The sequence below is a fragment of the Salminus brasiliensis genome, chromosome 2, assembly GCF_030463535.1.
Source record: "Salminus brasiliensis chromosome 2, fSalBra1.hap2, whole genome shotgun sequence".
Lineage (NCBI taxonomy): Eukaryota > Metazoa > Chordata > Actinopteri > Characiformes > Bryconidae > Salminus > Salminus brasiliensis.
The window spans coordinates 38,260,703-38,275,983 of record NC_132879.1 but is presented as its reverse complement, the minus strand read 5'-3'; the positions used below and the strand labels follow the sequence as shown (position 1 = coordinate 38,275,983).

The 15,281-nt window shown below is 39.1% G+C and overlaps 1 protein-coding gene across 2 annotated transcripts in view; it reads left to right on the top strand.

Annotated features, from left to right (window-relative positions):
• Window positions 1-15,281, top strand: part of nell2b (neural EGFL like 2b) — a 76,994-nt gene that overhangs the window by 43,002 nt on the left and 18,711 nt on the right. For both annotated transcript variants that reach the window (XM_072672606.1, XM_072672605.1), the window contains exons 14-15: window positions 5,752-5,874; window positions 6,327-6,422. In XM_072672606.1, the coding sequence (XP_072528707.1) occupies window positions 5,752-5,874; window positions 6,327-6,422 (219 nt within the window). The remainder of the gene's footprint in view (window positions 1-5,751; window positions 5,875-6,326; window positions 6,423-15,281) is intronic.

Here is a 15,281-nt window from a genome sequence, read left to right as displayed (position 1 = left end):
ATGGTGCTGCAAAGTTGGCCATTATGTGTATTAGGGAAAACAGAATGAAGAGCTGTGAGAGTCCCGACCCAGTACTCATGGCCAGGGGATTGGTGGTGAGACAACTCCTTGTTGAATTTACCTTTTACACCCTTGTTGACAGTGTGATGAACTTTGTGGGTTTGTGCTGGATCTGTGATTTAGTCTTTTTTTATTATGTGGCTGATTTATCTTTTCTTTTTTTAATTGATTAACTTAATTTTATTTGGGTCAAAAGTCTTTTATCCTCTCTTCCCATATCTTCTCTTTTCTCATCCCTTCCCTTCTCTTCTGTTCTCTTATCTGCTTTTGACTTTCTTGTCTCTTCATCACTTCTGTTCTCTCTCACTTTTCTCTTCTTCTCACTTGTTCCAATCTTGTCTCATTCTCCTCTTATCTTGTCTCATCACGTTGTTTTCCCTTTCCTTTTTCTTCTCCCCTTGTCTTGTCTCTTCTCTTGTGCTACTCTCCTCTGCTGTTCTCTCTTCTTGAACAGATGAAGGCAGTTTATCACTAATTACAGCCAGTGTAACACTGACAATGTTTATTACGTTGTGCAAGAAGCAGGAAAACATTAGCATTTTCAATTATTTATGTGCATAATCACGCACAGAGAATGATGTCTATTTTTCTTTTGTGGCAATAACCAGATAATCCACAGGCTAGAATTATACTCATTTTTAGGGGGATGGGGAAGTGGGGCAATACCTGTAGCAATTAATTTACTCCACTAATTTTTAACTATTTTGTAAAGTTAAGTTGTAACGCCAAACTAATGATTGTTTTCCACGTTTATACATTTTTAAATAGATGACAATTAAAATTGGCTTACTGATATTTGGTATTCACATCACAACTCATTGTTTCAGCCCTTCAGCTCTCATAATAAGTTGTTTTAATTGCTGCCTTGAGCGTGGAATGCTTCTAGTATTTGCATATTAGTCTCAAATGGACTGTTCCTCTTCTACTTTTAATATAGAACCAAGCAGTCCTTATAGCTAATGTGCAGTATACGTGCTGGCAGCAATTACAGTACCTATAAAATAAATTACAGTAATAATCACAGTTCTGTAACCATTGGTTACAGCAATAATCACAGAACTTTAATTGTTTTCAAGGCATTACTGCATTCATTTTAACACTGAGAATTACGAGGGGTAAACATTAAATACTCATCATTCATTGTATCATTTTAAAACATTTAAAATGCATAGATATTAAATAAATTGTGTTCCAGCTAGCTAGAGAAAATATTCAGCTAATGCTGAGAACTACAACTAGCTAGCTAGCGCACACAGATGGGCACACACACACATTTATCCAGTAATGTTTATCCTACATCCAGCTAACCATCAGATAACATCAGAAATGATCAAAATATCATGTACAGATTGTTTATTTTGATTATTCTGATCACTGGTGTACTAGCTAAGGAAGCTTCTCTCTATGAGGTTTCTCTCTCCCAGTGCAGCGAAGCTAGCATTTTGTAGCAATGCAGTAACACAGAATGGCGATGTTGTGACACATCATATCCCCCTCGATTGTTAATATTGGTTACAATCGGGCATGTGATTAATTGCCCATCTTAACACGGCTGTCATACTGTTTACTGATCATTACTGAGAAGTTTTTATCTGGATAAAGTGTTGCTATTTACCTTTATTTAACATTTATTAAATATGAATCTCATATTAGCAAGTTCAACAATATAATATTATTGTTGCCACGCTGGCGTATAAAGCTGATGCTAACAGGTAAAGCTAGTTGTCGTGCACTTGCTATCCGCTATCGAGCTAGTTCCTTTACCCACATCCTATCCCCCTGACACGTCGTCTCTCCTGACTGTTCTGTTGGGTGAAATTGTCCATGCGATTAATTGCCCATTCATATTTTTTTCTTGACTGTGTTACTGTTTACTTTTTATCAAATGGAAACCACATATTACCAAATTCAGTTGCTCCATTTGCTATATACAGCTTTAAATGTGTCCTAGTGAGCAGTAGTTGCTCACTTTATTGGGTCCTAAATGGTTCTTCTGTAAGTTGACGTCAGAGGGGATAGGATGTGTTCGGGGGGATAGAATGTGTCAATTAAAACTAGTACCTGAAAATGTACCGTTAGCAAAGATGGATTATTGTTCATAGTGCTGAAAACAAACCCTGAGCGTATTGTGATTTACAGGATGAAATACATTTACTGCCGAATTCACTCACCACTAAATTTTGACCATGGTGCTTTACAGATCTGCGGTAACATGCTGTATTTAGGTTCTACAGTAGGAATTTGTTCATTATACAGTAGTAATGCTGTGGAAACTACAGTGTACTCTATTGTTTTCTGTATAATAACTCATACTGAATGGATTTAAATATTACAAGCTGCTCATCAAATGCATGTTTCAGTGACTGAATATTGAGAATTTTGTACTTTGGAAAACAAGAGGTTATTTAATGCAAAATAATATACTGTATTTATGTATTTACATTGTGTGTGAATTATTATAAGTTATTCAAATGTGATGAATTCTGGAAATGCATTGTATTATATCACAACTTTTCTTATGTTTTTTATGCATTATTGATCGTTTACAGCTTTATTCATTTCTTATTGCTTGATTTACTAAATATTGAGGAGTCCTGAGGAGTTGCATAGGACTAGCATATTAGAACCTTTCAAAACAATCACATAAAAATAATAATAAATCTTTTTTTTATTCCTTTTGTATAGATTTTCAGCTTGTGAACTAATTGTGTTTGATTGTCTTGGATTGTGGATGTAATTAGTTCACTAGGCTGGGCGATTTTCACCCCGTCTCTAACCTTCTGCCTTCGGAGTATTTGCATGGTGGCATGGCAATATCCACCTTTTAGCCTCCTCAGTTATGTGTATTAAGGTCCTTGATAAGACTATGTGCCCAGTAGTTTCAGAACATTCACCAGAGATGATGCTTATGTAACAGGCAATAGGTAATAACACTGTCATACTTAAAATAATGCCACAAATGTTTAGAATGTGCGTCTGTGGCAAAGACTTCATAACAGCATTCGTAATGCAGTACGGGAGCAGAACAGCTGTATTGATATTAAACATTTAATGTATTTATTCACCAGTAAACCGACAGCGCAAGTTTCCTTTAGCAGAAATTGATGGAAAGGAACAGCATGTAATTTTTTTTTTTATTAATGAAGGCGCCATTTATCAAGCGAGACACTCAGTGACAGCACAAAATAAACAAACTGTTTTGTATTCCAAGGAGCACATATTAGCAAAGCACACACATAAAGGTTCTCTCATCTTTTTTTCCTTTCATCTTTAGCTCCTCGCTTTTAGGCTTAATCTACACGGGTACGGTTTTCGCCTCCCAGTTATCCCTCAAGAAAGAAAGATAACTTTTAATTAGATGTAACTGATATATTTGACAGCAATTACTGTCACAGCCAGATGGTGTTTGTATCGTATGTTTGAAAGGACCACAGATTTTTTAACCGGGAATTATGTTCCCAAGAATTGAAGTTTAGAGGAGTTCGCCACACATATCCACACTATGTCCAAACGAATGCATTCAGCTACTGTAGCTTTCACCCATTGCCTACACAGATGTGCAAATGCACAAACACGGCTTGCCTAGTCCCCATAGACTGTGGTTGGTGTGGCGCAACAGATAACACCACTACCTGCCAGTGAGCTATGGGCACCAATGGGCTACCTTGGGCAAGACTCTTAACACTACTTTGGCCCACCTCTGTAATACGAGTAACCTTGTGGATAAGAGCGTCAGCTAAATGCTATAAATGTAAATGTAAGTATCAGCAAAATAAAAGAAGACTCTGAAGCAGATAACATCTCAATCTATTGGCAGCATACCTAAAGCCAGGTGTGGGCTAGATGGGTATGAAGCCACCGCTGCATTGAGTGCAGCAGTGGAACTGGAGTGTTCTCTGGAATGATGGAGCTCCATCCAATCCAATTTATCTGTTGTCTTTGTGAAATCAATTAAATTCATTCACTTTTCTTTAGTTTACAGTAAGAAATATGTACTTACTGCTGAAATTATTTATATTACTTAATTTAGACGCCTTTGGAGCCACTCCAAAAGGACATGCTTTACACGCTTTTTGTGGACAAGCTGAGAGACAAAGAATCTGAAAGTGAAAGAAGTATGTGGACGGTCACGGTGGAGTAATATTACAGGATTTCACACAGATATGACGGCATTGCACAGGTCATGTAAGTTCTTTTCAGCCCGCTGCATCAGAGTTGTTTAGTGAAGTAGCACTAGCAACGATATCAGCTCTATTCTCCCTATTCCAGTCAGTCGTGTGTCCACATTATTTTAAAGCTACTATTTAAAAAAAAAACACTCTAAATTGTGCTGCTTTAACTATTCACAGTAATAGCGAAAAATTACCTGGGCTTGGGGTATGTGTAATTAAACTATGGTACATTACTCTGGTACATGAGGTCTGCCCTACGGAAGAGTAAAATTCACAAGGTTGTGCAGAAGAGAATGCCAACGCACCAGATAATTTTGTAAACAAATAAATAAATAATGAACCAGTGTAATCAGTGTTGAATCTTTCTGATGTTAGCATGTAGTTTGAATGTGGACGTGACTCCTCACTTAGTGGACGTGACTATCTGATTTACTCATGCCCCGATAAAACTGGCTTTTCATTTGCGCGAAGTCGAGAGAAAGCTTTTTCTAATTGCTCAACCAGTCCTTCATGCACAGCCACTGCCTGTCTCCAAAGACATGAACTTGAATCCTCAAAGTGATGTGTGCTGTCTGTGCAGAATGTAGTTATCATTATAAATGATTCAGTAATATTAGAAGCTTGCTCAGTTAGTAATTATATTGTAATTCCATTACAACAAGGGAAGATGCAGGCTATGGGTTATATATAATTATCTGCAGAATTATTGTAATAAGAGTTTGTAATATTGCTTATTACAGTTATTCTGCAGATGATAATTATGTATTGTCATCCAAGCTTAATTTTTATTCGTTTTTAATAGACTTTATTAAAAAGGCCTGTTTGGAAGGGTTTTTGAGAAGAAGAATGAAGCTAGTTTAGCTAACTGTGTGATTTTTAAGCCCATGCTGCCTGAGCCTCACTTTTTTTTTCTGCTGACATTCTATGATCATCTTGTTGTAATACAAGTCTCTTCAGCATTCACATATGATATGTGGTGTTATTTAAAGTAAACATATTGTTATTCCCTGACAAAAGCAGGAAGACGTCTTCCGTATGTCACATCAGCCCACTCATATCAGTGCTCTTTGGACTTGTGTATACAGCTCAGTGCACTGTGGGAACTCATTGGTATTAATGAGAATCACTTTGCTGGAGCTTGGCTGCCTCCTTCTATAGGCTCCTTGTCTGTTTTCACACTCTGGAGAAATGACTCCTCCAGAATTCTTTCTTTCTTTTACTTCGAGGAGCTCCGCACCCATGGGCAGCCTTTAGGAGCTTTTCCTCCGACTTGAAATGTTAATGAGCTCCTCTGCATCGGCAGGCGCGGTAAGGTGGCTGCTGACATTTGCAGGGGGCCTGCGAAAGAGGTATTCATGCTCACACTGGAGGGGGGGTCTGTGTATGCTGGTGTTAGCCAGTCACTTCCACTTCCTGGACTGTGGCCTCCCTCGCTCCTCTTTTCTTCTTGTAGCTTTTTGATATTTTGAGCAAATGCGAGACAAGTACATACTCATGGATCATGTGTTTTGTTTTTTAGAGCATGATGAGTGTGGAAGCGGACTACACAGCTGTGATGAGAATGCACTGTGCTTCAATACAGTGGGAGGACACAGCTGCACCTGTAAGCCAGGATACATGGGCAATGGCACAGTCTGCAGAGGTGAGCAGTGATACTATCCCTTTCCCTCCTAATGTGTATTCACACTGACTTCCAATGGTACACACAACTATGTTTGCTTCATAAAACTGCATGTGTAGTGCCCAAAATATAAACCCCGAAGCGAGACACAGTTTGTGTATTCAGCGTAACGCCAGCAGGCCTTTCATAGATAAAAGTCTAATTTGTGCCGGTGTTCTTTTACGTTGCCATGGCTGTGCAACTGTCACATTCCTGAGTGATCGGAGCTTTTCTGGCTCATTTGTATTGCTTTTATTATACACTATTTATTTTTTGTTTTTTTTGTTATGTACAAACGTTGTGTTGTGTTATATTTTTCTAATATGTTAAATTTAGATTCAGACTATTTCCATTGATGGACAAGGTACAGACTGAAATTACAGTCTGTAATTTCTATGTTTGTTTGTTTTGTTTTTTTTATGTTTGCCCTGCAGCACAGTGTGATGGGCTGTGCCATAATGGAGGCACCTGCGTAGCTCCAGACACGTGCATCTGCCAGCAAGGCTTCACCGGGAGGAGATGTGAAACAGGTGAGAGTGTGTGGTCCACTATCTAGCAAATGAAGTTATGAAATGTAAAAATCCGTCAATGGAGTGTGACCAAGACATTTGACAATGTCATCTCAGCTGACTGCGCTTCTGTTTTTGGTTTTGATGGTTGCTGTTTACTGGGCTATGGCTGTGTGTGCGTGCAACTAACGGGCCCTGTATCTCACTGCGAGAGACCAGGAGGAAAATTGTAAATGTGCATTATCACCATGCCAACTTCCAAGTAATCAGTGCTGAATAATCAAGGAGAAAGTAATTGAGTGTAATCAAGTAATCATGACCGTTGGAGACTGCATGCTGGTATGAACGGGTATTGGTATCTGACTGATATCAGCATAAAATGCCGGATCAAATATTGCAGGGCGAAAAGAATGAATCCTTTCCCGCAACTAATCTGGCCTTAAACCTTTTAGTAGTTTGAACTCTATAGTCTACGATGATCATCTTAAGTGAAGAGCTTCAATTAAAAAAACAGAAATTTCATCCTGTATTTTAGTCAGTTTTAATTCCTAACCAATAGCTAGGATTCTCCTAGTGTGAGTCACATATGAGTCACATGTCACACCAGCACATCTTTTCGAACAGCTGTGAATGCAACGCAACTGGACAGCAGATCACGCTTGGAGGAGAACACTAACTGCCAGTTCTGTTACATCAGCTAGCTAACATTATGCCAAATGCTATGGGATCAGTCCGACAGTCCTTCAGCACTTAGACGGCTGCACCACTCTAGAGCAACTGAACGGCCTAGTGTAAAGCTTAGTGGTTTTAAAGAAAGAAATACCAGATCTCGGCTGTTCTAGATTTCCTGATCCGGATAGTGAATATGGTGGCATTGTGCATCTGTAGTGATAGCGTGCATTCTGAGGCATCAGAATTGAGGTACAGGCTGTTACTTGCATTCTTCGATCCTGTGGGATGGTGTGCGTGTATGTGTATGTGCATGTGTGTGTACATGTGGTTGTTGGGCATTGCGTAACACTGCCACAGCGGGACATCTGGCTGGAGTCCGTAGCAGCATTTCAAGTAGCAGGACAACACCCACTCACCCACCACTATGTGTGAGTGACAGAAGTAGCATGAAAGGAAGAGGGAGAGACAAATATAAAAGCAGAGGAAGATAATGATGGATAGATAGAGAGCTAGATAGTTATATAGATATAGAGCTAGATTGATGGATAGCTCCAATGTGATTGGCTGTGTATCTCATGGTTGTGTAATTCTGGTGTTCTTGGAGAGAACTGACAGTGACACTGTTCAAGTGACAGTTACTTGTCTATCCTTGGCTGTGTGTGTGTGTGTGTGTGTGTGTGTGTGTGTGTGTGTGTGTGTGCGCTGACACATTACTCAGTGGACATCATTCACAGTATGTATTCATTTCCTGAGATAAATGCAGTTCTGTTTCTTATCTTCGTGATTCCTATCTGGCCAGCTTGCTAGAGAAATGCCAGTATTTAAATGGATAGAGCAATAGAAAGCTAGATAGATATATAGATAGAGAGCTAGATACAGTGATAAAGAGCTAGTTAGATATGTGGAAAGATAGATGGAGAACTCAAAAGATAGAGAGCTAGAGAGAGGGCTGGAGAGAAAGATAGATAGAGAGCTAGTTAGATATTGAGAGAAAAGCCATTTACCATTAACCATTTGTTGTGTGATACCCCAAGTGCCCTCACCTTCATCCCCCCCTACCCCTTCCACAGTTCCCAATGTATATAAGGCCCTCCCAGAATACCCCTAATCAGACTAGACTGACCTTGATTGATCAGGTTGTACTCATACATCTCTGTGTGCATCAATAAACTCGTCAACACTGAAGATCCAGTCTCCTGACTCCTGAATCTGCCTCCTGTATGCCGGATTTCTAACAATATATAGATTGAGAGATCGATGGACAGAGATATAGATTGAGAGCTAGAAAGAGGACTTGAGAGAGTGGCAGAGGGCTAGAGAGAGAGAGAGAGAGAGAGAGAGAGATCTAGAAAAAGAGCACAATAGATTTCTAGACTGATGGACAAAGAGCTAAATTTCTAGACTGATGGACAGAGAGCCAGATTGCTAGACTGATGGACAGAGAGCTATATTTCTAGACTGATGGACAGAGAGCTAGATTGCTAAACTGATGGGCAGAGAGCTAGATTGCTAGACTGATGGACAGAGAGCTATATTTCTAGACTGATGGACAGAGCTATATTTCTAAGATGATGGACAGAGAGCTATATTTCTAGACTGATGGATAAAGAGCTATATTTCTAAGCTGATGGACAGAGAGCTATATTTCTAAGCTGATGGACAGAGAGCTATATTTCTAGACTGATGGATAGAGAGCTATATTTCTAAGCTGATGGACAGAGAGCTATATTTCTAAGCTGATGGACAGAGAGCTATATTTCTAGACTGATGGATAGAGAGCTATATTTCTAGACTGATGGAAAGAGAGCTAGATTTCTAGACTGATGGAAAGCGGGCTAGATTTCTAGACTGATGGACAGAGAGCTAGATTTCTAGACTGATGGAAAGCGGGCTAGATTGCTAGACTGATAGAAAAAAGCTAGATTGCTAGACTGATGGATAGAGCTAGATTTCTAGACTAATGGATAGAGAACTAGATTTATTGACTGATGGACAGAGAGCTAGATTTCTAGACTGATAGAGAGCTAGATTTCTAGACTGATGGATAGAGCTAGATTTCTTGACTGATGGACAGAGAGCTAGATTTCTAGACTGATAGACAGAGAGCTAGAGTTCTAGACTGATGGACAGAGAGCTAGATTTCTTGACTGATGGATAGAGAACTAGATTTCTGATGGACAGAGAGCTAGATTTCTAGACTGATGGACAGAGAGCTAGATTTCTAGACTAATGGACAGAGAGCTAGATTTCTGATGGACAGAGAGCTAGATTTCTAGAATGATGGACAGAGAGCTAGATTGATAGATAGTTCCAGGATTGATTGGCTATGTATCTCATGGTTGTGTAATTCTGTTGTTCTTGGAGAGAACTGACAGTGACACTGATAAAGTAACAGTTGCACAGACACATTACTCAGTGGACGTCATTCACAGTGTGTATTAGTTTTCTGAGATAAACGCAGTTCTGTTTCTTATCTTCATGACTCCTATCTGCCAGCTTGCTAGAGAAATATCACTATTCAAGTGTTCGACTAAAGCATTTTGATTGTTTTGAAACACTGCACAGGCAGGCAGACAAATCTGTGTTCTACTAAAACCTCTCTTTCTCTCTATTTAAATAGATTTCATTATTAAACACTCTCCCTTTGTCAGCGAGCCTCTTTGTCAATTCTAGAAAATGTTCTGTGCTTATTGCCGACACGGATAATACCCCTGCTCAGATTAGGATAGAAAAAGCAATCCATTAGTTTCACTAAGTCTTACATTTGAAGGTGAAGAAAGGAACACATTTCAGAAGAACGTTATTGTTATTCCACATGTGTGCTTAATGAAAAGCATCTAGCATTATCTTCTCTATCAAATGTTCCCCTCATGCAGGGACAATGTGTGAATACAAGTAGCTGGTGGAAGAATCAATCTCTCTCTCTCTTTCTCTCTCTCTCATTATAAGGATGTAGGAAATGAGAGCTAGGGAGTGGGAATTTGCAGTGCCTTTAATACCCCAGGCTTTAAAGCTACGGAGATTGGCCCCTGTAAAAACCCCAAGGAGCGCCTTAGATCCTTAACAGACGTTCTGCCCATAAAGAAAACCCAATTACCACAGGTCCCCCAGGGTTAAACACCCAGGGCCAAATATCTCCCTTTCCTCATAAAGACATTTCTGCATGTGTGCTGGACAACGCTCCGTATGATATGGTGTACAAGCAAACACACACAAACAAGCCCTCAAGGCCGATCCGGTTTGAACGCAATAAGCCCAGTTCCCTTAGGAATGCCGGTATTTAGGGATGCGTTTGTTCCTATGAAAAGCCATAATGGAAAGCTACCGCTATCAAACTTTAATGAGGATGTCTTTGGAAGCGGGATTGCTCTGTGTAGTTAAGGAAGTCCCCCAGGAAGCAGGATAATGGTGTAAATACAGAAAAAAGAGCTTGCACTCTACTTGTTTCAGCTTGTTAAGAGGTGTTTTTCAGGTTGTGTTTTCTGAAAGCATTTCCTGTCATATTAATTCAGACATGGTTCATTAGTATTTTTTTTAACACTGCAAAAGATGATTCTTTTTTATTTTTTGCAGGTTATTTATTTATTTATTTATTTATTTATTTATTACAAGGCAGTGCCTTTTGTGAATTTACTCCACAAATATCCCCAAGTGACAGGTGCCATGCTACCGCAGTTGGGGTAGTTATTCAAAAGCCACAAAACAACATTTGCAGTTTATAACTTTTAACTCCTACATTGATTTAGCTGCTTTTAATAATAGGCTGTACATTTTTTTTATTATTTTGTATTGAATGTTAGAATATTAGACATGCTTTTAAGACAAGTCATTAAATCCTGAAAATTGAGATTCCTTTTTTTTTTCCCCTTTCCAAAGTCGTCAGACCTTTATACCAAATATATTTCATTGCAGGTCCCCCAGTCCAAGATTAAGCCTAGCAGTGAGGTGGAACAAGTACATTTTTTTTTTTGTCTGCCCCAACGGCTATTTCTCCTGTGTGCCAACTAGGGCCAGCAGCAATGTTGATGCTGCTGCTTCAGGCAGATCAGTTCAATCAGAACTCACAAAAAAAGGCACAGGCAGGGTTGCGCAAGTCACCATTCGTCATTTAAATAACCTCCACCATGATTCAGAACAAACCCTTAGTAGTCACAGGTAAGTGACGTCGTCTGAGCTCCCTTGGAAAATCGGTGGCTGTCCCTAACCATGTGACCTTTTAACACTTATAGCCGAAAATTCTATTAAAAGTAAAATGTCTTCTGCTGCACCGTTAATGAAATAATTGCCATATAATTACTGTCTCACACACCCGTTGTCTTAATTGTGTAGGACTAGCAGTATGGAACAGTAGGTCTTTTCTGAGAATTTCTCTTTTTGGATCACCCGTATTTCCGTGACTTGCAGTTACAGAAATTTACTCAGAAACCGGGGTTTTTAATGACGGTTTCTCACTGTCTTCTCATCATCGTTACTGCAATTCATTTCCTTTAATGGTAAGTCATTGATTTGTTGACATTTGTTCTGATTGTACTAGTTGTAATAGTAATACTTGTAATAGTACTAGTACTACTGCAGCTCATACAGAATCAACATGCTTTGCTTTTAGCATTGTAACAAGAACATGCTAATTATTCTGCCAGTGTGAGTCTTACTGGATAGCTATCCTGAGCCTTATTTGGAATACTGCAAGGACAGGGTTAGGTCTTAGCCTACCACAGATACCTGCTTGTTTTCTCTTCCACTTTCTTTTCCTTTGCGCACCTCTTGACGCCCTTCCCTGCCTAATACCATCAGGCAAAATCATATGATTCCACATCTCTGCATAGGTTTAGCAAGGTCATTTTGATGAAAGCTGATATTGAGCACTTTAACCTCTTGGGTATATTGGTTTTTAAAAATCCAATGTCCAAATGGAGTACTTAAACAATTTAGTTGCGGTACAGTTGCTGTTCAAAAATACAGCACTGTTGTTTTAATGTTTGAGCAATAAGAGCTATTGACTAACATTTAGGGTAGCTTTTGTATTGGATCCTCAACAACTCCTACTGTTTCTAGCACTGGCTTCTACTGTTTCTGCTACATTGAGATTTGGAGTGAAAATGAAACTTCTCAGAAAAGTCTTCTGTCTGGGGAGAAAGTTTCTTAGAAATGTTCCATCTTTATGAAAGCCAGAGTCTTTTATCTCTTCTGAAACTGTTGCTTCAGTGCAGCAGTGTCTGCGTACCGCGTGTGCTCACATCTCTCAAACACAATCTAGACTATAAAACATTCATTGCTAGTCTGCTTCGCTGACGATTTCAGTTTGAAGAAAAGTAAGCCTATTCCGATCATAAGACATTAAGACATCTCTTAGTTCTAGTCAGAACCCAATTCATGAATCTCATTTTTTCCATATTTGAAAATAAGCCTTTTAAATAAACCAGTTACTTTTTAATTAAATGTATTGTTTGTTTGTTTTTGTTTTTTTGTCTTGGAAAAAAGCAGAATGTATGTTCCAATACAGCAGAGGAACCTCAGCTCAGTATCTTGTAATGTTTTTAGTTTGAGATTAATGTAGGATGCTTAGCAACTAACAACACAACAACAGTGTGAACTCAAGGTTTGAGTTCATGAAGCTGAGCATCTCAAGATCCGCTGTGTTTTGGCTTTGCTTGAAGCACAAACATGAGTTTAAAAGAAGTCATAATCAGGCAGTTCTGAGTAGCTGATCGGTGACTGTTCCTCACAGTTGCACAAGTAGCAAAGAAAACATCTGTTGTTTTTGACGCTGCCTGTTCTCAATATAAAAGCTGTCTGATCTGAGAAAAAAAAATCCTTGAATGTTAATTCTTTCTGAATGAGCGCTTTAGAACATGTTATTGATTGGCTGTTGAAATGAGAAAGATTAGTATAGTTATTAATAATAATGAAATGAGCTACATTGCAAAACATAGGCGCTCACAGGAGAAAATAAATGCATATATAACTTTCCAATAACTAATAAAAGGTTTATTTTATCATATTTCTCTCGTTTTGATGATGATCACCAGTAACAAAGCTGGTGTTGCTTGTTCTGCCCACTCAGCTTACAAAAACTGTTTCTTTACAGTTTCACTCAGTTCAGTCAGAGAAATTCAGCAAACACAAGAAAACTCAACCACGCAAAAGCAAAGTTATCTGTCATCATCTGTGTGCCTCAGTCGGCCTGTCATCCTTCCATTCCTGCGTCGATCTGCCCATCTGTTCAATTGCCAGTACGTAGATTCATCAGTCAGAGTTAACATTTGCATATGACGGTTCACTGATAAAATTTAGGAGTGTTTGTGTTCCGCTTGTTCTATTGTTCTGATGTCTATGATGATAAAAAAATTGCTTATTGATTCTATTTATTGGATTTACAATTCCTACAATAAATTTAAATGTTTCTCTTAAATGCTAATCCAGGCATATTCAATCCCAGTTTGTATGTTGTGTTCACATGTATGTATTATCAGCATGTACCCTGCAAATATATATCAAATAAAATGTATGTGTAAAGCACTTTTTACAACTGAAATTGCCAGCTGTACAGAAATCCAGTAATAGGACAAAATGTTGTCAATAAATAAAACATAAGACCCCTGAGCAAGCCAAAAGCCACAGTGGGAAAAGTAGTAGTAGTGTTATCGTTATTATTAGAACCATTTAAACTTCAATATATTCTGTAAAAGAGGCAGCTGATCTGAAGCTGGCAGAAAGAGAGCCCATTGGTCAAACTTCCATCAGAGTAGAGTCGGCTTTCGGATACTGTGGGTAGTCATTTACTCGGAAAAAGGTAAAGAGATGGAATTACTTCTGTATAGATTTAAAGAGTACAGAGAACGTCAACATGATCAGAGTGTGGCTAACGACTCCGGCAGATCTAACTACAACTAGCTAGCTAAAAATTAGCTTAGCAATTAGCCTAGCTAAAAAAGGAAAGAGACAGAAGGTAGCACAGACAGGGGAGCACCCTGAAACACTGGCATCCATCCGCTCCACTGTCCACAAACCTGAGTGATCAAATGCAAATGGAACCAACCTCTCAGCTTACCACAGTTCCCTTTGTCCTTGAACCCCTTGTTATGTAGCCTTTATCTAAAGGGAAACATGAATTACCTTTTGGGCTAGAAGTAAGACTGAGTTCTGGATGTTATCTGCAAAGTTATTACAGAGTTGGGAGGGCTTTACAAGACAAGACTTTCTTCCTCTGCTGAAGACTTCTGAATTTTGAGAACTAGTATAAAGCACTCTGTGATCTAAGTAATCATTATGGGTCGTATTTTATAATCAATACAGAATTTAACTAGACATTCATTGCTGATATAAATGGACTGATATGGTCAAGTTCATTTGTTTTTAGTTTTAAATCCCAAATCAAAGTCCTTGTCCATTGTTTTTGACCTTTGATAGTGTGGAGAAGTAATCATATAGTCAGTGTAAAGCATTATATGAGATGTAGAGCACATGATATCAGGTGCAAATTTTGTATGTGCGACTGACCTTTGAGGAGATGGTTGTCAGTGTTTGCACAGACACAGACACTCTCACTCAATCTCTCTCTCTCTCTCTCTCTCTCTCTCTCTCTCTCTCTCTCTCTCTCTGTCTCTCTCTCTCACACACACACACATGCTGGGGACACAACAAAGGCCCTGTGCATCCTCGAGGGCCCAGGCACCACATTTACTCTGTAGAGACGGAGCAGCGGGTGTGAATCCATTCATTAGTGAGAGGAGAGGAAAGAAGAGGGGGACATGGGTGGAAGAAGAAGAGCAGGGCCGATGAAGGCAATCTGTGTGGGAGGTGGAGGCTCTCGCATTAAAAGGAATGAGAGGACTTGCTCTATAAAGAATACTCACTGATGTTAATGATTTGACCCTGAGGCTCTCCACACAAAGGCAGAGGACGCTGCCTTGTTTATGTGATTTGACTCTCATTTGCCACATGTAATCAGCCGTTTTGTTTACAAAATAATCTTCGTCTTCTGTGAGCACAAAAGAAGATATTCGAGCACATATTTCAAAAAGGATAATCAATCTCACCTCAAGGTATCCATAGTTGCATCTACAGGCCCTTGTGTCTGTGTAAGGCTTTTTGTTGACATTCTTATGGCCACGTGGCCTGTTAAACCTACAGCTCTACAAGTCTTCTCTTCATAGTTGAAAATAATACTTGGTACGGTGGTAAGCTGTGCTGCAAGGTGTTGACTCT